At 52.3% G+C, this 22,511-nt stretch overlaps 3 protein-coding genes across 3 annotated transcripts; all 3 read right to left on the bottom strand.

Annotated features, from left to right (window-relative positions):
• Nucleotides 1-1,182: 1,182 nt before the first annotated feature.
• On the bottom strand, nt 1,183-2,796 carry LOC100902109 (uncharacterized). The gene is made up of 3 exons (XM_003739442.1): nt 2,608-2,796; nt 1,696-1,856; nt 1,183-1,610 (listed from the first exon to the last, which is right to left on the bottom strand). The coding sequence occupies exons 1-3, from the start codon at nt 2,794-2,796 to the stop codon at nt 1,271-1,273; spliced, it is 690 nt and encodes a 229-aa protein (XP_003739490.1). The 3' UTR covers nt 1,183-1,270.
• Nucleotides 2,797-8,385: 5,589 nt separating this feature from the next.
• On the bottom strand, nt 8,386-12,520 carry LOC108865249 (ubiquitin carboxyl-terminal hydrolase 36). The gene is made up of 10 exons (XM_018642100.1): nt 12,449-12,520; nt 12,131-12,273; nt 11,961-12,042; nt 11,690-11,846; nt 11,472-11,591; nt 10,985-11,316; nt 10,419-10,883; nt 9,718-10,312; nt 8,869-9,608; nt 8,386-8,670 (listed from the first exon to the last, which is right to left on the bottom strand). Exons 1-10 carry the CDS (start codon nt 12,518-12,520, stop codon nt 8,386-8,388), a joined length of 2,991 nt encoding a protein of 996 aa, XP_018497616.1.
• Nucleotides 12,521-18,438: 5,918 nt separating this feature from the next.
• LOC100901104 (transmembrane protein 256 homolog) lies at nt 18,439-20,474 on the bottom strand. The gene is made up of 4 exons (XM_003739435.2): nt 20,120-20,474; nt 19,768-19,923; nt 19,492-19,613; nt 18,439-19,375 (listed from the first exon to the last, which is right to left on the bottom strand). Exons 1-4 carry the CDS (start codon nt 20,280-20,282, stop codon nt 19,232-19,234), a joined length of 585 nt encoding a protein of 194 aa, XP_003739483.1. The 5' UTR covers nt 20,283-20,474; the 3' UTR covers nt 18,439-19,231.
• Nucleotides 20,475-22,511: the final 2,037 nt, after the last annotated feature.

The following is a 22,511-nucleotide window of genomic DNA, read 5'->3' on the forward strand; positions in this document are numbered from 1 at the left end:
CGACGCTTCCGATTCGAGTGCTCCTCCTAGACCCACGCAGCTTCTGTCAGACCTCTGATGGATTCTACCGAAACCGTATGAATCATATGCATATAGTAAGAAGGTGTGGATAGGAACAGACTGAAGCTGAGCTTCTTTATTCCTCCTTCATAGATAGCTTACTCCCTACACATGTCATGTATCACCACTGTTCGTCACCGGCTCGCTGGCGGGGGAGCCTTGAGGATGCTCTGCAAGAATCGAGAGGGGTTAGTCGTTAATATAATTTCACGGGGAATAGAGACGGGATCGCTCTTGTAACGAGAAGGATCCGAAGACTCGACAGCTCGGATCACGCAGACGTCTCATCATTCGGTAATCAAGTAATCAAGACTGTAGGGGAAATCCTTTTCGTGGCGGAATAATCCGAGACATTTGTTACCTGGTACAATATCGAATGTTCGCCGGGAAATCTGCTGCTCCCAGAATACGGCCGCTTTTCTTCTGGAAACGGGAATATTCGTATCATAATACTCTGACCTCGATGTCAGGAGCTTTGTGCACCGATTAGCCCTGCGAAAAAGCTCACAGAGGAGTTTCCGGCCGCACCCCATGAAATGCTGGGGAGGGATCGCTCCCTTGGCGCACTTGATCCCCGTCGCAGTCGATTCGATTTTTGAAACGTACCATAACAGAAAATGGCGTTCGAATTACGACAGTGCGAATCAGGACCTTCGATGATCTTACCGAGCGAGAAACAGTGGTTGTTCCGATCATTCAGCTGAAGGGAGATTGCATGGACCCACTCATTCGCGAGATCCGACGGAAATCTCAAAAAACGGAAATCAATCAAGGAATCTCAATAAGATGCCCCCCCCCCACAGAAGATCGAACAATACTATCTGATTACGGAGCATCTCGCAGAGGGTGGTTTTTTCGGCTTCTCCACTAGTTTAGACATCTCTCGGCCATTCCGCACGCATCTTCTTGCCAATCGAGCCCGGCAATCCGACTGGCCCATTGTGAGCTAGTCATTTTTCCTCTCAATTACAGTCTTTTCCGTCGCTCACCTTGATTGCGGAAACAATAGCTCTCGCATATTGTGTAATTGAGCGTACGCCCATTGAGGAATTTTCTGTGATCGAGTTATAGCTCGAATAGTTGGATAGTGTGAGCACCTATCGATCCGTGATTGGTTCGGTGGTCAAGCTGGCACGCTCTTGCGCGCTGGGTAACGGTGCTCATTTGACGCAACAGACGCGTTGGACGTTCGAATCAATGAGCGTATGTTTCATTTTAGAATCTTCCGTGCCAACACCGGCACCGCCGCTCCAAAGTCAGCACCGAGCTCAATGCTTTCCGACGCGAGGGGCAGCCGCATGATTTTCTCTACGGGGCCCAGAATAATCGGCGGCAAGCAATTACCTACCATAGATGGATCGATTGTGTTCGGCAGGAGGCGTTTGAGGCATGGGAACGAGACATTACTATCAAGGGACTTACGTCGTAACTCGGCATCTCCAAAATCGATTGCTCGCCGTTTTCTGCGGTGTTTGAATTTTTTGTCTTCTGAGAAATCCAAGTCGCCTTCGACGCTCTTCTCGTACCGTCGCACTTCACGAAGCGGTGGCCTGGAAGGGAATCTCATCCTTGAAGCTTATCCGCGAGACGTCTTCGAGCCTGAGCTTCGCAACCGAGGCAGGTTTCTGAGCTCACCCGAGAGGCGCTTGTAGTTGACGAAGGCGCTCCTCGCGCAACTGTTCTTCGAGCCGGATCTCGCGGCTCGCATCTAGGGAATCGTCATCGAAGAAGACCCTCGGTGAAGTATATCTGCCCTCCTCGATTTGGAGAGCCGCTATATCGTGTCCCGGGCCCAACTGGAACGAAGTCTGTATTTCATTTTAGCATTCTGCTCTCCTTCGAGCTCCTCTCGTCTTGAATCCTATGGTCCCCTGTGCAGTAGCCCCGAAGGGACGAGCTACAAATTTGTGTCTGGATTCTCGGCAAACCAAAAAAAATTATTCCTCGTCGCAGTCGATATTTCCAAGAAAGCTAGGGAGCACATCTGCTCGAATGTTCGTGCGAACAACGCTGTGAATATGATCGTTACGAATTGAAACCTCGAACGGAGTGAGACACACTCGAGAAAAACTCTCCAATGAGCCGTGCTAGCGGTCTCTTTGAACGCGATTCGCTACGGTTCGTTTTTTTCTTCTGAATGCTAAGGACCTTGCTCTATTTATGCTATCCGAAGCAACCAGAATGTTCCCCGCGACACAGAATAATTCCACGCGCCCGTTCACGATAAACATTTTGGGCAGAGAAAAAATCCGGGCAATTACTTGATGGACGGAGGTTCTCGAGAGGCTCTACCCGCATCCGATCCCTCATCAAAGACAGCTAACACCAGAGAGTGGAAAGGCTGGCCTTGACAAGAAATTGCTCCTGAATCCTCAACGACGCGCGAAATCTCTAGAGCTGGCCGGACCACTGTTTCACTGACTGAGCGAGGATTCTCAAGAACGAGGGTCGCAACGAGGTCCGGGGAGGCTCCAATAGGTGAAGGCGTCTGATAGGCTTCGTCAAACTCGAATGAATCGCGTGTACAGAATGAAGTATTATACTCACGTCGTGCTCGCCATAAACGCTCGGACTGTGGTGGTACACGTAGTGCGGTTGAGCCACGAAGTGACTTGCGGGCGTCGTGGTAGCGTAGTGGGGATGCAAGACCTGCAGCTGTAGCAAACCCAGGGGTACCAACAGCGACATGACTCGAACAGATCCTCTGTCGAAAATGTACGGTATTACCGATGACATGTACTGGTAATCGCTTTTGGAAGAATGGAACAAAGGATGATGGACGGGTGTTGTTTCTGGCGAATCGGGGAAAACCTCAGAAAGAAGAAGTTGCCAAAGGGAGTTTTCTGTGACCATTGGATGGCAAGAAGTGTGTGAGCTCAGCGAACATCAAATTTCTCTTTCACGTGAATCTTCTTGGAGTGATGTGTTGTGCCGGTCGGAGCGACGGGGAAAAAGCAGAAGGGCCGAAGCCGCGACAAGGGCTTCGCTCGTCTCTTCGGCCAATTACCCTCTTGGAACTCATCTCTTCAAGGGAAGGGACTGAATCGTCAGGCTGAGCTCTCGGAGGTTCCCCGAGCCTCTCTGACCGGTCCCTCAACGTGCTGACTATTCATCCGTCCATGAATTACCAACAGGTCGATGGAAAATCGACGCTTCCATATTTGGAGATGGGAATTACCGGAAATACTCACGGCTAGCTCACTCTGAATGACTCCCGGACGCTCAAAGCAGCTCAATGAAGTTCACGCTCCCACTCGGTGTAACTCCCTTGCTCCCGAAGGGTCAGACATGGAAATTCTGAGCGTTCTTCCAACTGCGTCACCAGCTTCGATTTCAGTCCGAAATAGAACCGCCAATGTCCGTGTCCTCCTTAGGAAACAGATACTCCTCTAACTCTCCTCGTCCGTAGAGGGGACGTCACCGAAGTGCGTTGTATACAAGCGACAAAGTGATTCAACCATTTGCCCCGTCCTTTCCACTCGGATACCGGCGAGGGTATGTCGAGCAGCGCACGATAGCGGATAATTTCACAGACTTATTTTCATCTTCGCGGCGTCGCTTTTCCGTGCGAAGGACCGAAGCCCTATGTTTGCCACTCTACGAGTCAACAACCCACGGTCCGCTGAGATCCGCATCCGAGAGTTCCTGCTCCGGAAACATCTTCCGACGGACACGCAGGCGTTTTTCGTCGAGTTGCCGGCGACGGAAGACGTTGTTGAATAGCGCTGAGGTTTCCCCTAAGCGAGCCGGCCGTCCCCAGAAAATACAACGAGCAGCACCTCAGCGCTCGCGTCGGCAAGTCCTCGTATATAATCACGCGGTGTCATCAAGAAGAAATCGTCTCCAGAACCGAGCGCAATTCTCGACTCGTTCACAGATCCAACTCCGAAGAGGAGAACAAATCGCGACCGATTCTGAACTCCTTCCCCGCTCGGTGCGCTCTTCGTCGTCGGAGCGGAATATTCGCGATGGACGAACTTCGGTAGGAACAATGTGAGCGCTCGTTTGACGGGTACCTTCCAGATGGTGCTGCTCCAGAATTCTGATTGCATGCGCCATGTTTATTTGTCCGACCTCCAAATGAGACGCGACACGATCTGCTTATCAAGTAGCTGTCGATCGTTGAAGCTCGATTCCGGTACGAAATACAAAAGATAGGTGCAATAAGCTGGAGCTATGAGCCGTGTTGCACTACACGCTCAGACTCTCTCGCGGTGATCCCTCGTCCAACACGGAACCTTGACATGCAGGAAGACGGAATCGGAATTTTCTTTCTCTGCCAGACCGGAGTTTCCTGGTCTGACCACATGATCGACAATCAGAGACTGCTTCGTAGACGCGACTGAAGTATGTGTCAAGAATGATTCGGGGTGGCCCTTCTGCCCATTGCTGACACGAAATGGAACGAGATTGATGAAAGAGGACCGGAGCTCGCTTTGAACTAGATGCTAAGTTTCGGGCGGAGCTCCCGGCGCGACCAGATCTGGTCCCGCCGCGGCGGGACAAGATCTGGTCCCAGGTGCTCCCAATGAGCAACTCAAGTACAAGAATTGTTCCCGAAGAGGAGTCAATCAGGGCAAGCTTCGAGAGCGGATCCTCTCGGAGGCCTCGGATCAGCGAGGGAACCTCCCTAAGGCCGAGTGGTCGAACTTCAGGAGAGTGACCTATCTCTCGGACGGAACGCAGGGTACCGATACCCATTGGGACCCTCACCAATGTGTCCCAGATAAAATTATTGAGCAGATCAAGGCTGCCCAAGAATCGGGCCCTATTATCTTCTTAGAGCACGGCGAATCTCTCGTACCAGGAACGAAGGAGTATCAGGAACAGAGGTTCTTTCTGGAACCGTAGACCAGGAGGCACGGGCGACGTAGCGAATGTGCGAGTGGGTTCTGACTTGCCTAGGCGCCGGTTGTCTAAAGGAATTGAATCGGTCGGTCGAGATCCAGGCACTGGGCTGACCGGGTCAAGTGCAGGCGAAATCACGACTCTCTTCAGACCGGAATCAAGGACGCCACTCGTGTCCCCTCTATCATTCAGAGACTTCGGACATAGACGGTCCGAATCTAAAGAACTCAAGCGAACGGCGACGCCGGCGCCATGAAAGGTCACCGGTCGAGCGTCTCAAACGTATCGTAAGAGGGAAATCCGACAACTGAATTCCTTGCTCGAAGGAAGCAGTCTCCGAAGTTGGCCGTCGTCCACGCAGCTCCATCATCCGTCAGTGCGGTGGCTCTTCCCCGAAGCATCAAGCAGAACTTGGTCCGCTTTTCCTCCGCGTCGACTCATCCCACCGTTGACCAGCGCGCTGACAGCAGCGTCAGCAGGCGTGAAGCAGCCGGTCGAGACTCGTCGGAAAGCGAAAGGCGATGCTGTCAGCTCAGTCTAGACTTACTCTCCCGCAACCATTGGTGTCCTGATGACGCTAACTAATGGTTCAGGCACTTTCTAATTCGTGAGCTTTCTGAGGTCAACGTCGATGCCAATGCCCATCCGAAATGTGGAGATTCTCCGCTCCAAGTCCCGATCGACGCGCTGGCTTCGCTATCCGAGGCCTTCCTGGCATTCCACTGATCCATCAGGTTTGAAGGACTCCCAGGTCGAGGATTGTCGCCCGCGAGCTCCTCGACGACTCTGGTTCATTTCGCGTCCTAGGCGAAATGAACCCAACCTCGCCCATACCTTAAGGTGGAGCACATTCACCAATTGACAATCAGGATTGACCCTGGTCCATGCACTTGAGGATGGCGCTTCTCACCCACAAGATGACTGGTGGCCCCTAGAAATTCCTCGTACGAGCTCTCAATATATGACTACCTATGTGTGAATGTACACAGAGTGATTTCTCAGTAATTTCTGATCGGTTCATAAGAATCAATTCAATCCCCCAGAGGATGTCGGACAACGAGGTGATGATGCGGACATGTCATGGCGATGTCAAGGACGCTTGGAAGGAACAACCGGTCCCCGAGGATCTGCGTGGAGAGGCGCAACGAACATTCAGTGAAATGCAAAAAATCCGAGAATCGAGTCAGACCTGTCGAGAACCAACAAGAAGTCTTCTCTCGAGTTTGGAGGTCGGCTCCTCTCTCACTAACTTGAAATGCGACAGTGAAACGGCCGCAGATAACGCGATCCATGCTCAAGAAGTCTCACTAAGCATCATTCCCAGGAGGAGAACTCGTTCATCGAAGAAAGGCTGCGAAGCTTGAGTGCTTCCATGGACAAGGTTTTCAGGATCGGCAAAAACATTAGATCGAAACTCGCTGACGAGCGAGCTTTCTTCGAGACCCTCGCCGACTTCCCCGATCTACCGCAACAAGCTAAAGATCTCGTTTGCAGATCGTATTTCGAGCAAACCGTAATAATAATTTTAGACTTCGCCTTCATTGCGATGATCGTATCAGCGATCATTCTTCATCTGGCTCTATGAAATTCCTCTCACCAGGTGCTCGATTTCCAAAGCCGCCTACGCGACTACAGAGAGCATCTGGAGAACATCCATTCGATCTACTCGCAAACTTCCCGGAAACCTAAGAATGTGGGTGGAGTCATAGAAATTCTTGAGAAACATCAAGAATCTTTGAAAGCGGCTGCCGCAAGAGTCTACGTTCTTCATGAGAAGGTTTATTCCCTTATATTCCTCCTAGACATTAGCTGACGCCGGATAAGGCCGGCCATGTCTTCATTGTAATTTATGGCCGAGAATTCCGAGTTTCGTTAAGCTTCGATCTAGGAGATCAGAGTCAATTTGCGGATAGCAGAGCCGCCAGTCTCCAGATGGATGATGATAATCACTCGTTATGGCTTATAGGTGCTAGAGCTCGTCCAGGATACCAATCCGATGACACAATCGGCCCGGGACCCGCGGATACGACGTTGCGAAGGCACCGCAGAACCTCCGGACTTCCCTGACCTTGAGCGGTGTTCTCTGGACGACCTTCCCCCTCTCGAGACTGTTGAAAATGGACTCGACGCAGCACGTAGAAGACCGAGCGTTCAATGCTCGGACAGGACGAGACCGTTACCGGGACTCAGCTTGTTCCGGATATAACGAACTCATATCTGAAATTTGAATGTCCGGCAAGGCTTGAGCCCCGTAGGTTTTCTTTTTCTGGTGTAAGGAAGGTGGCGAATAAATTGGGCTCACATGAATCGTCCGTAAATTGTCGAGAATCAATGACTGCCCGAGGTTTTTGGGCACGCTCATCACTCCACTCAGAAGAGATGTACCATTCGAAGACTCCCGCAGAAATCTCCGCCCTCCTCCGCGGTTCTCCTTGAGGCCCTCCCCCACCTGGCGCCCTTGTCTCCCGCGTCCCTGTGAACTCTAGAGGAAAATCCATTCCCCCCAGATGACATTCACCTGACCCACAGTAATGAAGACCGTCTTCTTCGGGTTTCCAACCATGATGGGTAAATCATCTCGTGGTACTTTATACACACATCCGCTCATAATGATTACAGGTCCAAACAGATACATATTTTTTTCTCTCTATATAACGATCTCGTAACCCCTCACAGAATGATCACGCGCACAAAGGTCGTGCGAGAGCTTATCTAGTATCAAAACACATCAAATATTCCTCGTTCAGACTCCAGGCTCCCTATTCTTTCTAGTGCATATTTTCATGCCCAACACGACTCCTTCACTATGGTTCACCTCCCCAGACGGTATACGGCCGTCCTATGTACAGAATCATCATCGTGGATCGACAAAAGTGGAGGAACGGAGACAAGGACAACTGGGATCACGACAAATGATAGATTCTCGACGTGAGGTTATGCTCGCCACTGGCCTCGTAGGTAGATGACAACTCACTTTCATGGAAGAAAACTCCGTCTAGGAGAAGGTCATGAGGTCGGCGCTCCTGCGGGGCGGCGATCGCTCTTCGCCGCAGGAATCTGCAGAATCTGAAGAGATCCCCCAGGGTGCTCATAAAGTACTCCATGCCTCTCCCGGACGAACTCATCCCAGACATTTTACAACTTGAAGACTCCCACCTCGATGAGCTGCATACGGGTCGACGGATCTCGAACCGGCAGCTTGAGGTCGGTACTCGAAGACCGAGTCTCGAATATTCATAGAAATGAATACCTACTATATATAATGTGTTTATAGTCAAATCGTCACAGATGATAGCTTCAGTAATGCCCTTCGTTCCTAACGACGCACCGCACTGCCATTGTTATGCTCGTTGCCGAACAAGATTCAAAGAAAATTCTTGAGCAACGATGAAAGACGAAATCGAGGAGCGATCGGCGTTGATCGGAGGGTAAATCTGTGACACGATTCCATACTGCGAGTAGCTTATAGTACCCCCTCTACCGATCATAGCTCGAATTCTTCTCGTATCTCCCTTTCGAATTGAACCTCCAGTGATGCTTGCCGTTCTGGTGATAATTGCCGTTGTGATCGTTGTTCACGCTGTGGCTATTGCCCCACTTATGAAAACGATTCTTGAATTTCGACGGATGCTTCGAATCTTTGAATGATTTCTTATGCATGATGGAACCACCACCGTGAGCCTTATATCGCATATCCTGTTCGCGCTGGAATGGGTTCTCAGCCCTGCGGTCACCGCCCTTCCACGGATGTCTGTGCTTCATCTGGAAGGGGAAAAAAAACAGTGAGAGGATCGTCGGCAGATTCGAAAACAGAGCTGGCTATCGACAGTTCGCGAACTCGGATGTACATCTTTCAATTTGATCAAACAAAGGCCTGATTCTAGCTGCGGCTCGTCTGGGCTCGAAAAAAATACTTCGTCTTCTATTTTCCTTCCGCCCCGACAGAAATGCTTCGCGCACCTTTTTCTGGCGACCTCGGTCGAGATCCTCGTCGTATTCGTCTCTCTCCGTCCTGGATTTTGAAGAATCGATTGAAGCTCCCCAATAAGTGAAACCATTTGATGCACCGTTTTGAGGGACATCGCTGTGCTGTGTCTCGCCACCGGAGTAGTTTCCGTTGGTGGAAACATCGGAATTTCTGCTTCTATCCAACGGGTATGCCCTCTGTTGTGCGGCTACTGATGCCTTCTCAGTGAAGGATCGGGATTCGGACGTTCCATTCGTATAAGTTCTTTCCTGGGAAATTTTGCTCGATGAGCTTGTGCTGTGTTTATGTTGATTCCGAGCCGATTCGGAACCGTGCGACGAAGAGCGTGCGGCAGCCGTGGCCGGCCCCGGGGATGCGAGCCCCTTAGAACGTTGTTCCTCTTTTCTGCGAAGTTCTTCCTTCTGGAGGGCTGGGGGCATCTTCGGACAATATGACACAGTGGAAACTTTTGGGGAACGCTGAGTTTTCGCTGTGCCCTTACTGCTGCCGGCTTGCGCTGTCGGTGCTGGAGACGAAGCTCCGTGCGGACTTGTCGCTCGAGAGGGGTCGGTTGACGAGACTGTCCAACCCGGGCTCGTGCCGTGAACATTGCTGTTCTGGGACGAGTTCGAAGTGACGGATGGGGCGTCGTTGAGTTTGTCCACGACCCAGGTCAACGAGCTCGAGAAGCGTGACCCATTATTCATGGGCCCATTTTGAGGCGGAACAGTTCCTGAAAGATCGAAAGGCGGCCATTTTAGAGAAATCCTCCCCGGTTCGCGATATTCGCAGATTACTCGGGTGGGGCTACTCGCCGAATCATCTTTGCGGATTATACTCACTGTTCGACACGATTTCTTCGGCTTCATCTTCGTCGTCGTCACTGCTCTCGTAGGGAACCAAACTCTTCTGGAATTCGCTCTGATCAGGCGGCAAGTTTTTCAGCATGATCAGCTTCGACCCCAGGTTGGTGAAAATCGATTTCTTCCCATTCTTCTCCCGGTGTTTCTTATGGGAATTTCCGTTCCCATCCAAAAGAAGACTGAACGACTTCGAACGAACTGTTGTTGCTTTGTGCGGCTCGTTACTAACAATATCGGCATCCCCGACGTCCGTGCTTCTCTTAGTCGTATCCGATGTACCAGTTGCCGGAGTAGGCAGAGCTGGGGTCGACGTTGGGCTCGTCGCCGGAACAGGTGACGTGGCTGCTTTTGTCGGCAGCGTAGCTAATTGCTGCTTCCCATTTGAGAGTTCATCCTTCGCATCGGTAGCGGCACTGCTGCTGTAACCGCTGCACCCGGGCTCGTTGCCGCCGGTGGGCTCCAACCTTGGCAGTTCGAGGTCCAACTTTCGCGGCGTTCCTTTCGGGGTGCCGTTCGTCTGGTACTTCGAGATTGTAGAAGGAGGCGAGATGGTCGACAATGCTTCGGTGGATGTCTGAAAGGCAAGATGTCGGTTGCTTTAGCCGATGGAGGACTCTCACAAGGAACTCTCAAAGCTCTGCTCAAGATTTCCTCCGCAGGACACGGAACACTCAAAATACCTTTCGCATTTTGTTCTGCGGAGCACTCGCCGAAATAATCGGACTCGGGTTCGCGACCTTCGTGGGGAGTCTTATCGTTCGTATCGCTTGATTTTGTGAGGTATAGAACAGCAGATAAGCGTGCTTCTGGAGTACCTCCTTCAGGTCTATGGGTCGAACCAACGTGTCATTCAGGTAGAACCATCCCTCGGTTTTTCGCAAATTGCAATAGTTTTTGCAATACGCGACGTAATGCCCATCCGTCACCGATTTGCCCCAATGTTCGACCACACCGGTGAGCTTGTAAAGCGAGTTTTGGTTTTTCGTCAACGGATCCATACAGGGACGAAGATCTAGCGTCTCAGGGAATTGCACAAATTGGTTGATCTTATGCGAGATGCCGTCCATCACGTAGAATCGTTTCAGCATGACCACGAGAACCATTGGGAGATCTCTCAGGACGCGCTTCATCGTCGGCCGAGGCGTCTGAAGTGCATGAGGAAAATGTTAGACGCCCGCGTTCCATTCCGTGTCAGGACCAGGATCAGAGGGATGGAGAATCGACATCTGGAGATCCTTCGACTCACCCGAGCTCGCCCGCATCCATTGCACGTGTCCTTCGGCTCAGTTAACGTTTCCGCTAGTCCATACTCGACTCTGAGACGGTCTTGAACCGAGCGGCGGTCCCCATTTATCAAACCGAGAATTATCGTGGGCTCGATCATTTTGACGACAGACGCTTTCCCACACAAAGAACAAGCATACTGCTGCTCGACGACTGTTCCGAAAATGTTGAAAATTGGTGTTTGGTTTTGTTTACAAGAATAATATTGCATCTCTCGCTCCCACATGGAATCCATCATGTAGCTCATAATCTCATCGGCTGATTGTTGCGCGTGTATCTTCCAACGACGAACGGCTGTGCGGAAGACAAATCATGAATTAATGAAATCGTATGTGTAGCTTCCCGGATGCCCGCCGGCGCTCCGAGCACAGACTGCTGTATACTGCCGTGGACCTACCGCGGCAGAAAAATCGCGCAGAGAGCATCTGCGCGGATTCGATGGTTCTCACCTGTTCGCATTTTGACCAGGAGTTCCCGTAGGATTGTGCCGCTGATTACTTTTTGCGAAGGATTCACGGGGATGTGGTTCACGCAAAAGTTCTTCAAGAGACATAGCACGCAACCATCATCTGAAAATGAATATTCATGCTGACTTAGCGAGCCGCCTGAGGAATTCGCGATTGATACCATATCCTGCTGTATTCCTCGTCACAGACCAAATACTTACTCCGTCGACAAACGTTTTTATCATGAGCCTCGCTCCGGATATAGTTGTAGAAAGGCTTGCAGTTGGTCAAACACTGCAGCATGGAGTTGAAGTAACAGGTGTTTCCGACATTACTGAGACCCACCTGGGCTCTGCTGCCTGAATTCCGCAGAATCACCTACGGGAAATGTTTATCGTCATCGGGGAGATCTCCATAGAGCCCGGTCGTCCCAAGCATCGATTTCCCCAGAGCGCTCTGGATGAGGGATTGGCCATTGTTTTATAGACTCGCCTGGGGACCGTCATTCTCGTGGTCGCTGAAACGTTTCTGAGCTTTCTGTGGGACACTGAAGAAGCCGATGGAGATTTTCTCCCTTGAAATCAAATGGAAAAGTGCCGTTAGCGAACATCCTCGGGATCCCCTCTCCTCCAGAAACTTTCAATAGTGTTCGAATCACTTACGAGGAGCCATTTTTGCCGTTATTGAAGCAGTCAGCTGTACGCAGAGATTCCATCGTTTTCAACCACGGATCGCTCTGCGGTCCGCTCTTCTCGAAGACGATGTCTTCCGAAAGCAGGCCTTGAACTCTGCTAGCCGTTTCCAGCTGTGAACATCGAAGCATCGATAACTACGAGACTCGGAAACTACAGTCGGAACGGGTTTCGGACCCGAACCTTCGGGAGGATTAGGCGCAATGCAAAACATCTCGATTCGATTTCTTCCCAGGGGGATTATCAGGCTCTGTGCTCGAAAGCGTGGGCCTTCTGAAAGCTACTCACACTATCCGATAGAGACTTCTTCGATCCTGAAGGCAGCTTCTTCGACAGATAGGACGACACGAGGGTCTCCATGGCGGCGCTTAATCAAATTCCTCTAAGCTTCAACGCTCTGAAAATTGAACTCACGTTGAGAGAAGATCGTCCCGGCCTTAGAAATTACCCGACACGTCTTGGCCGGAGTTCGCTCATTCCTTGTGGTCGAATCAAGATGGAATAATCGAATTATATGAAAATGAGGAGCTCTATGTTCACACGCGGGGTCTGATGTCGGATATACCTTCCGACTCCATATCGACCGACGCTCACTGTAATCCATGATCGAGCATTCCACTGGTCGGCACCGGAGCGCTCGAAGGACTTCCGCGGATCACAAAACACTGCGGAACGGTTTTCATGGCGTGTGCGGTATACTTCTGTGCAAGAGCAGCGTGACCTTCGCTTGGTGGCCATTTAAAATTCAGCGCTTAAGGGAATACTGTATTTCACCGGGACTTCTTTATAAGCAATCAGAGGAACTCGGCGCTCATCGACCGGCGAGACGGAATCTCGACGAATTGCTTTGGGCTGTGATGGTCGAACGCATTCCATAGCTACCAGCTGCGCGCTCCACGAACGCGCGCACCGAAAAGAGCAACAAGTCCGACGATCCGGCACCCGAAAATCGGGCGTTCGCCGGATCGCTGTTGCTTGCGTACGAAAACGGAATCGGGCATGCTTACCGCCGGAAGGCATGCTTCTGCTGACGGAAGATTCACTTCCCAGGATCATTCAGTTCTGACCGGTGACTCTACGATCAAATATTGGAGCTCATAATCAATGGAGTGGTACCGAGATCCGGCCTTCGGAAGCAGTACCGCGCCAAGTTCTCTGTACGGAGGTTTATTTACCTCGATGACGGTATCGAACATGCGCGTGGCTCCGACGGCTTCGAACGCCATGCCCGAGTCGAATTATCTTGAGGCTTCTCGTAACAGAGCGAACAACAGCGGATCGATCGACGATCCAAAACTTAGTATCGATGCGGGGAAAGTGATTTAGATACTTTGTCCGTCGACAACACCAAAACGTCTCGAATCACACATGGGATTCTTGTAATATCCGTGACCGAAATCCCATGCTGTGATCATTTATTTATGACCAGCGCACATCTCAGGAGTTCTTCGAGCCAGGTGGAGAAGAACACACGTGAATGCCTCTCTGTCTCTTGTTAGACAACAGTTGGCCTTCGAAAGGGAAGAACCTTACCTCTGGAGCACACGCTTCACCTCTCGGCCATCGACAATGTTCTTTCTCAGCGGACAAATCACACCGCACGGTGGCCGCCGCCTCCGAGGATCCCGTGTGACGACACTTTGACACGGTCCGAACGCAGAGCGATGACGACGAGAAAAACCACGACTAACCGCCAAGTTCTCACTCCTCGCCGTGTGGGTATGAGTGCGTTCAACAACACCACCACCACCACCACCGCTGCTGCTGCTAGCACCTCCGCTAGAGGCGGCTGCTGCCGCTGCGGCTGGCAGGGAACATGCTGTTGAACGGATCCGGAACCCGGTCTCTGATCTTCTGAGCCAAAGTCCGAGTCCGACGACACGAAAGATGAAGATTGCGTACCATTCACCGCGAGTCAAGTCTTAGGGAAACCCTTACAAGGGGTGTTGAACACAAAATTCATTAGGAGCGGAATGTGTTGCTGTGAGAGGTATGGCATTGATCCCGATGATCTTTGCTGAAACTGCAAGCGCCGTGGGGCGGTCCATCGCATTTCTCCGTCAGGCTTTCTGATTACGTTGTTGAATATGTCTTGGGTCTGGAGCCATGGCCTACGACGGGGATCATAGCCCGGTGGGGCGCTTCCGAACTCGCTCTATGCTTCCGCTCGACGACGAATCATCGGGAATTTCTTGATTGCGAGGGATTGGATTCAGGGACGCCTAGGAGCATCCTTTGGAGTCAGAAGCAGTGCATTAGGCTCAGAACTTCGGACGTGCAATGACAGTGGCTCTTCACTCGATCGAAAACGAGAAGCGATCTGCGCGCTTATCTCATGTTGCTGGGTGGATGCTGCATAGAGCAGCGCTGCCGAATTGATGGCAAGGTCTCGAAGGACAGACCGATCTAAAATCTGTGCCCCGAGAGCGTGACACTTGGGCCCGAAGAAACATGGAAGCAACGCCGACCCGTGGACCCCGTACCGCTCCCCATGCATTTCGGATCGGAGTTTTGCTGATCTCGGACAGCTGAGCTCGATCGGAGGGTTCCGCCGGAGATCGCTTTCTTCCGGAATAATACTTCGAAGAATGCTCAAGCTTCGCTGTCGGATCTGACGGAATTGTTCCACTCGGAACTCCCCGAAATATCCGGAGATGCAGGAGATCTTCGGGAGCTTCGTCCCGAGCTTGTCGGATAGAAACCGCCTGATGTTAGGATTATGCAGGCGGGATCAAGAAGAGGGAGAAAGCAGAGAATGATGCTGGGAGAGTTTCTCTAGCTCGGAGGGGACGGACAGCCTCGGGTCTCGGTACAGGGGGCAACCTGCATCCCGGGATTGATTTCCGGGCCCCTGGATAAGAGATCCGCGAATGATGAAGGCCTGGTGAGAGGAGCATGCTTTCTGTGGATATGAAGGCGTCTGGGGCTGAAAGAGCCGTTTCCGAACCCATGGGCTCGAGGGCTCCTACCGGGCTCCTCAATGCATCAGGAGAATGGAAAGAAATGGCCTGGTTCTTACCCACGAAGAGCAAATATAAACGATAGCAACAGGAGACTCTGGAAAAACTCATGCGAGATGTCAGCCCGTCGCTGACTTCCAGCAAGAGGTGCTCACTCCTCATTCATGGGCGCACTCGGAGCGCGTCAGACCGCCCCTGTCCGAAACTTTCGCAATGCATTCATCCGACGCGCTCCAGAAACCGCGGTGTTGCTGCTGCTACCGCTCGTTCTTCGCTACTTGAGTTCCTCGAACACCGAGCTTCGAGAAAAGTGAGAGCTCATTCCCTTCGGTCGCTCTCCGGAAGACTTCCCTGCTCGTTCTCGCGTCCCGAGTGGGCCACTCTTGGGAGGAAGAGAATACAGCCCGTTGAAACTCAGAGGAGCTCGGAACTAGACGTTCACCGGCCTCGCGACTGATCGTTGTCAGCAACAGCAGAGCTGTCGAGCTCTTCCGTATCGGAAGTTGCTCCCTCGCTCGTGAACCTTACCCGAGTAGCTGACTCTTCTCGAACACACGAGAGCGAGTGTCCGAGCCCTGTCATCGTAGCTGCACCTCGACCCGCACTCCGGTATTCGAGATCAGCGGCGATCGACTGTCGCTCATCGAGCTCCGAGATTCGGAACTTTCCGCCGAAGTGTCTCAACCGATCTTCGAGGCAACCCGACCGGTGAGTAAGCTGCGAATGGAACCAAACTAAGTGAGAATGACGCGAAAAAGTGGGTGCTGTCCGTTGTCCGCAAAACCCAACAGTTGAGTAGTCGCCGGTGCGGCGACGTAGCGCTACGCTCCGGGTTCGTGTTTCTCGTTCGTTGGTGGGCAAGCGATCTGGATATGTGGACAGGGGGGCGTTGCAAGAGCTACGAAATTCGGAGAAGGTGAACATGCTTCCGGAGGTAGTCCGCGCTCCCGCCGGATCAGGATGAGCATGAGACGAGGCAGGGTATTGACGACGGGAGGCCGCTGCAGTTGGACGGATCCTGTTTATCGTGAGGATGGAAAATTCGATGCCGTTCGATGTGGAAAGTTCGATCCGAATCGACGTCGTCATCATGCTATGGAAACGCTGATGATTCTCGTTCTCTTCCAGAATGGCCGCAACGGCCGACTCTCAAGACTGCGCCGAGGTGGGAGACGACCTTATCGACGAGCAAGTTGTCGAGACCAGCCAGCTCGAAGATGAAGTCGTCATAGGAACCAAAGGTCAGTCCCGATGAGGAGTCTTCCCGGAACAGAAGTTTCTTCCGCGGGAGTTCACTCCCCACGAGAGATCCCATCTCCCGGAGGAGAATGCTCGATTCCGAGATGAACTGACAACTGGCACAATACTACCTCGCCGAAATCCGGCGACGCAACCAGACGAGCTTCAGGACCAGGACGAAGTCCATCAGACGAGGAGCTCATTCGTACGATCTGAGCAGCGAGATAATACGTGAGCTCTAACTCTTCTTTCCGTTGCTTTCCGCAGAAGCGGTGATCGACGAGTCTCCGCTGGATGAAGACGAAGATGAGGAAGTGCAGCCGGTGTTGATCCTTGTAAAAGACTCGAGTCGAGCAGAAACTCCGGAGGGAGATGCCGTCTCAGAAGACAACGAGGACTCGATGGATGTTTCTCAGGTGGGCCCCATTCTTTCGGTCTCCGCAGTCGAAGCAGCTCTGTATCCAATGAACGTGTCCATGGCTCATCCGGTCGCGTCTGGATTTCAGGTAGCGGATAATGTCCTGCCCGATAGGAGCAATTCGAGAGCTGAAAGCGCGAAGAAGAAAAGAGGTCGATCAAAGAAATCACGAGAGGCTTTAGACTCCGAGAAACCGAGGAAGAAGTCGAAAAAGTCCCTGGACGCCGCCGAGGTACGTGCGGCCCTCCATGAATCCGATCCGTTCGACGTATTGCCGGCTTTGTCATCGGCTTTGCGTTCCTCTCGTGCCGGTCAAGACCGAGAATTCGAGATTGGGCGGTGCTGAAGATTAACGGAAATTTCCGGGTTGCAGATCCGGAGATCCGCTCGAGAGAGGCATGTTAAAGTGTACAAAGACTTCCTCGACGACGACGATGATGAAAACGATGAGGGTGACGGACTCACCGTCGACCAACGCGCGAGTCTCGACCGCCGATTAAAGGCAATCGGCACGACGAAGACCTGGCGAAAGCAGATCAGAGGTAGATACGCTACGAGTCGGCATGGATATTCAAGTACACTACGTGGGGTCCTCCCAGCTCAGCCGACTTCCGGATTATTCTCTCAGTAGAGAAGAACGCCTCTGCCGCGATGATTTCTCGCGAAAATATTCCTGAGTCTGCGCCTCGTTGAGAGAGGTCTCCTGGACTCGCCCGAGCTAAGGGGCTGATAGCATGGTGGGGAATAATCTGAAATCCGATTCCGCCCCGTAGTTATCGTTGGTGAAACCGCTAAAGGGAGGAGAGATTACGTTCGGAGACTTCAGGCTGTGCCCGTGCTCGAAATTGATGTCGAGCCCTCGCGACCTTCTCAGGCGATCATCAAACGTTTCGTGCCGCTCCGAGAGCTGGGAACTGCTCCAGTTGAGGGCTGTAAATTCCTATTCCGGTGAGTGATGAAATCTCTCGGACTCTCTCTTGTCGATCGCTCCGTGTGAATTCCCGCGTCAGAAAACCTCAAATTCGTCCCCGCCAGAATCGCCGTTTTAAATCATGCTCCTTTAATTGACAAAATAGTCCTCGGAAAAGTTCCCCCCGCAGGCGGGACTCATCTGATTCCTTTCGTGTTGCTGCTCACGAATTCTCTCTTTCGACACCAGATGAAGCATCCGAATATTTTCTTCCAGTCCGCAGGACACCTTCGGGGTCGATATGGCTGACAAGGGTGGATGCGACGATTACACTTGCGATAAGTGCCAATTCACAACGAGCCGCATCAACAACATGATTCGTCACCAGACGAAAGACTGTGTCTTCAATAAGGATTTCTTCTCGTGGGAGGAAGATTCTCTGTTTGAGGTAAGTCTGCGGCGTCACGATTTCCGCATGCCGTGGGTGAGCTCAGTTCGCCCTCCCTAGATAGAAGCTCAAATTTCTTCATCAAGCTCTCACATTCGTAATCGAAATCGCTCGAATACATCGTGTTATTGTGGCGAATCGAGCCGACTGAGCGGAAGCCCGGGCACTCGTCGATTGAACAGCACCCACTAGGACGTTCGGCGAAGATTTGTTCGACCTACGAGGAGAGAGAAGGCTGTGGACTATTTTGTGGAGTTTCTTTATTCCGAAATATTATTCTGTTGCCACATCGTGTGCGCACCATTCTTCTAAAGAGAGCTATCTCCGGAAGTTGAATCAGCCCAATGCCGAACATGGATTCAGTATCGTCATCATTACTCCCGGAGACAACAATCGAATTTCACACCACCGAGGTCAGATCCCGTCGGTTGCTCCGATTTCTGACAGATAAATTCCGAATCCGCGTTTCGGCGCTACACTCTTGATTCAGCTAGACCTAGTATACACAATGAAATGAAACTTCCGTATCGGACGCCACGCTGTGTCCGTCCCATCGATTTTCACGGAGAGCGGCTTTCCATTATCTTTAGTGCTCCGTAATCAATTTCACCGATTAGAGTGAGGGCGGGATGCAGGTGTCGCATACTTCGGCGAACTGAGTCTGAACACTCTCCGCGTCAGAATTGAAACAGAAGCAATACGTAGACCGGTTCATATTCACACGAAAGACGAGAACCTATTCGACATTGAGGAGCCGCCGAACTTGTTCACAATGAGGCGTCTCGTCAGTGTATTGGTTTTACAATTCGGGGAGGTCAGGGCTTGCCGGGCTGGCGTCGAGAAGCTCCTCGTCAGACCGTGAAAGAACTTTCTGATTTACATCATGGACTACGAATAATATCCAGCACGGTTATTTCCTAATCGCAATACACAAGAGATGACTTCTGGAAATGACCGAAGCACTCCGCATTCGTCCTCATGTAAAACATTTTTTGGAGTCTGGACGTTCGGAAACCTTGTCGAGGACGGCGGCGTTTCCGGTTTATCGGCATTCGAACGGTCGTGAGTTCAGTATGCGAGAACGAAGACCGGGCTCCTAAAGAGCCATCGAGAGCCAGCCGAGGATCATCAACATGCCTCCGTACGGGGTCAGATGACGAACCCGATTGTCGTTCGTCAACGCGCGGTAGTAACAAGTTCCGCAGAAGACAAGCGTTCCGACAGAGAGCAGGGAACCAGTCTATAGATTGGAGAGACTTCGATTAGTTCTCGAGCCGCAGTCGCGCCGAGGGAGGACGCGTAACCTCCGACCGTATTTCTTAATATTCCGCCGGGACAAAATTCAAGTGAACTCACCACTACTGGCCTTCTGCATAGCGGTACTCCCAGGAGAGCGAGGCTATGAATGAAGTGATAGTTGTTGGTCCTGTCGTAGATTTCTTTACGCTGCTCCTCGATTTCTTCATTGCGATACACAACTGTCAGCATCACAAGCAGAAAAAAAATGTTATTGGGAGTCTCTATGCCGAGACGCCTCCATCCCTCCCAGCTTGACGACGTATCCCCACGACCAAGACAACGAATCCTAACGACCAAGACAACGGCAGAGAATCGCAGCGGATTTCTACTCACCGTGAGCACCGTATGCTCCCAGGGCAACGGCTAGCGCACCCGAGAGCCCCGCGATCCCGATGAAAGGGCTACCAGTTTTCGCGAGGCCTCGCATCGCTTTACTGATTGCGCGGTCGACTTCCGTCGTGATGGTCTCAGCTCCCGATGAGGAATTGCCTGTAACGGCGGGGAAACCACTCAATCCACGAGCTCCTTAGCAGTTTAGAAATCATGGACGAGGAAAAAGAGGCAGGTGGTTGACGCTCTGAGATGGCCGTCGTCGGCGGAACGTGGCCTGATTGATCTCGCTCTGACCGACCGACCGACTGAGAGAGCGGAGCTCCCGCTCGCGAACTCGGTCGGATCCACTTACCGGGAACGCCGCCCTTGAAGAAGCCGTAAACGCTCCGCGACACGACGTTCTCAGTCAGCGCGTCCTGCAGCTGAGAAAGGATCGACATGAAGGTTTCTCGAGCAGCGCAGAACACGTCTTGCTCTTCAGAGATTTCTGGAATCAACACCGTCCCGATTGACATGGAGGCCCGTTTCGGTGTCGGACGCGGATCACAGGGTCGTTAGTTTGGATCGAAAGCCGGAGTTTAAGGCACGGCAGACGGCGCTGACTGTTCCCGCTGAGAGAAGTTGATTCGCTCGAGTCGCAGCCGCGGTTCTCACTTACACACATATAGGGAGGTACTTCACCACCAACAGCAGCAGGCAACAACCACACACACACAGTCGTCGCATACAGCAGCTGATGATGACGAGTGATCCCTGGGGTCTTCTCTCTCAGCATGGGCACGACGACAGCGCCCGCGCCACTGGGAGGTCTTTAGCTGAGACGCTCGAAAGAAGCGCGAGGGTCCTTTTACAAAATCGATCTCAATCAATTTGCTCTTTGTGGTCGCTGGGAAAATGATTCAGCTCGTGCTGGCTGTTGCAATTGAATAATCCGGACGGTCTGCTCCGCTGATCTTCGAGGATTTCAAGGATCCGAGATCCGCTATCCGATTGAAGGAGCCGTCGACGCAGAGCTCGAACCGCTGGAAGCTTGAGCGAGAGTGCAGCGTGTGTGGGATCCAGGCCCTTCGTGCTCACTTGACCAGTTGCTGCTGCTCCGTCAGTCGGATTGGGTTTGACTCTGATTGCTCTGTGTGTTCGACTCCTCGGAATCAGTGCTTTGGTTCGACCGATCCGATTCGGCTCGCTTCGAAAATTCTCATCGAGCTGATACTGGAATCAGCTCGTACACTCCGACGTTCTGTCACATACGGAACGCCTTTGACGCGCGGGGACCGTGTCAGTCTCGACCAGGCCCCGGGTAGGGGCCCCGAGCTCGCGAACCTTCTGTGCTCAGAATTGAGGTGTCTACGAGTAGAGCTCAGCCCCTTGATCTTCCCGGAGTCTCCCGATGAGAGTTATTCAGAACATTCACGGGATGTCTGGTGCGCGAATCCTCCCCCGACACTGACAGGAAGTCGTTTCGTGTTCGTATCGTGTCGTAGGACTTGAGAGACCCCGAAGGCTGACGCGGGAATCGCTTTCCGCATCAGGCCGGTCCTCGGAACCAGTCGGGCGAGGATGTTTCCGATCCTTTTGCCCGGAAGTTCTTCCGCGAAACTCCTGTGAAATCCAGAGTGGAATCGAGTCCCACTCGATTTAGTCGTGATCTTTATCGAGTAGGCTTTTTCGGATTTCCCCAAAGCCGATGCGGCGCCCCATGCTTTTTGTGGCGGATAATTCCGCCGGAGTCGAATCGAATTCCCTCTGATCTCGAGTTACTCAATTCCCGGACATCCACAAGTGCTACCGAGTGAACAGCAGGGCTTCTCCTCCTTCCCCCCTTCAATCGCTCTTCTTCTCCCACACTCTCTTCTCGCTCCGCCGAGCCTTAATGGCCCTCCAACGGTTCTCCGAGTTCTCGGATTGTTCTCGCATCTCGTGAAGTTTCCCGGTTTTCGCCGAGCGCCAGGTTGAATGCCGTATTTTATCATGGCGGCGTGTGGATCTGCGTGCGCATCTAAAACCTGTTGCAGCAGCACCACGACCTCAATACGGCAGCAAGCCCTCTCTCAATGCGCTCCTGAGAACCGCTCCCGGGCTTCGGAAGCTAGAGGAGTCTCGCGCAAGTTCGCGAGACTTCTTCTTCCCTGGAAGTTCTAATTTTAGCAGCGGTAGTAGCAGCTGGACATCAGGAGATTCACTTTCGTGGCTGATTTCATTGAGTCGCTGTCCCGCTCCGACGCTCAGAGGAGCGCCGAGTTCCTGCCCGGGAGTCGAGGGCCGTCACTCGTCCATATTCCATGTACACACTTAGGTCCTTCCGTCCACATGTTCAACAGTCGTTGAAGTCGAATGAACTTGATTTTGCTCCGGGAGATCCGGGGGAGGACTCCGGTGCAGTCTCCGATTTCGTCCGTCGTCTGACGATCATCTCGGGTGCTCCTCCTCTGTCTCGGAATCGCTCCGATCGGAATCCTGATATTTACTTGGGATAATGCGGGGCTCTCCTCTCGATGCTGGGGAGGACTGAAAATCCGGGCCTCCATACTTGCGGTATTTCCCGATTGTCGAACTTTCCAACTTTGACGCTTCCTGTCCGGACCCCTCCAATTCTGACGGTATGACAAACCGTGTCTCACCATCACGGGAACTGCCGCAATCGGAGGGAGGTTGTAGGTATTGAATCGCATGGAACCCCGTGAGTCTCGCTCGGCAGCAAGAGAGCGGCTCGATGACGATTTATCTATTGCACAAGCCTACAG

The sequence above is a fragment of the Galendromus occidentalis genome, unplaced genomic scaffold, assembly GCF_000255335.2.
Source record: "Galendromus occidentalis unplaced genomic scaffold, Mocc_1.1 scf7180000076525, whole genome shotgun sequence".
NCBI classification, from domain to species: Eukaryota; Metazoa; Arthropoda; class Arachnida; order Mesostigmata; family Phytoseiidae; genus Galendromus; species Galendromus occidentalis.

What these genes read in the sequence shown, in the direction of transcription:
- LOC100902109 (XM_003739442.1), bottom strand. Translation starts at nt 2,796, where the DNA reads ATGTCATCGGTAATACCGTACATTTTCGACAGAGGATCTGTTCGAGTC. An exon ending in GCGTTTATGGCGAGCACGAC is followed by an intron (nt 1,857 to 2,607) that starts GTGAGTATAATA and finishes ACTTCGTTCCAG; the next exon opens with TTGGGCCCGGGACACGATAT. An exon ending in CAACTACAAGCGCCTCTCGG is followed by an intron (nt 1,611 to 1,695) that starts GTGAGCTCAGAA and finishes ATTCCCTTCCAG; the next exon opens with GCCACCGCTTCGTGAAGTGC.
- LOC108865249 (XM_018642100.1), bottom strand. Translation starts at nt 12,520, where the DNA reads ATGGAGACCCTCGTGTCGTCCTATCTGTCGAAGAAGCTGCCTTCAGGA. An exon ending in AACGGCAAAAATGGCTCCTC is followed by an intron (nt 12,043 to 12,130) that starts GTAAGTGATTCG and finishes TTTGATTTCAAG; the next exon opens with GGAGAAAATCTCCATCGGCT. An exon ending in CGCAGAACAAAATGCGAAAG is followed by an intron (nt 10,313 to 10,418) that starts GTATTTTGAGTG and finishes CTTGCCTTTCAG; the next exon opens with ACATCCACCGAAGCATTGTC.
- LOC100901104 (XM_003739435.2), bottom strand. Translation starts at nt 20,282, where the DNA reads ATGTCAATCGGGACGGTGTTGATTCCAGAAATCTCTGAAGAGCAAGAC. An exon ending in GGGAGCATACGGTGCTCACG is followed by an intron (nt 19,614 to 19,767) that starts GTGAGTAGAAAT and finishes TGATGCTGACAG; the next exon opens with TTGTGTATCGCAATGAAGAA. An exon ending in TATGCAGAAGGCCAGTAGTG is followed by an intron (nt 19,376 to 19,491) that starts GTGAGTTCACTT and finishes TCCAATCTATAG; the next exon opens with ACTGGTTCCCTGCTCTCTGT.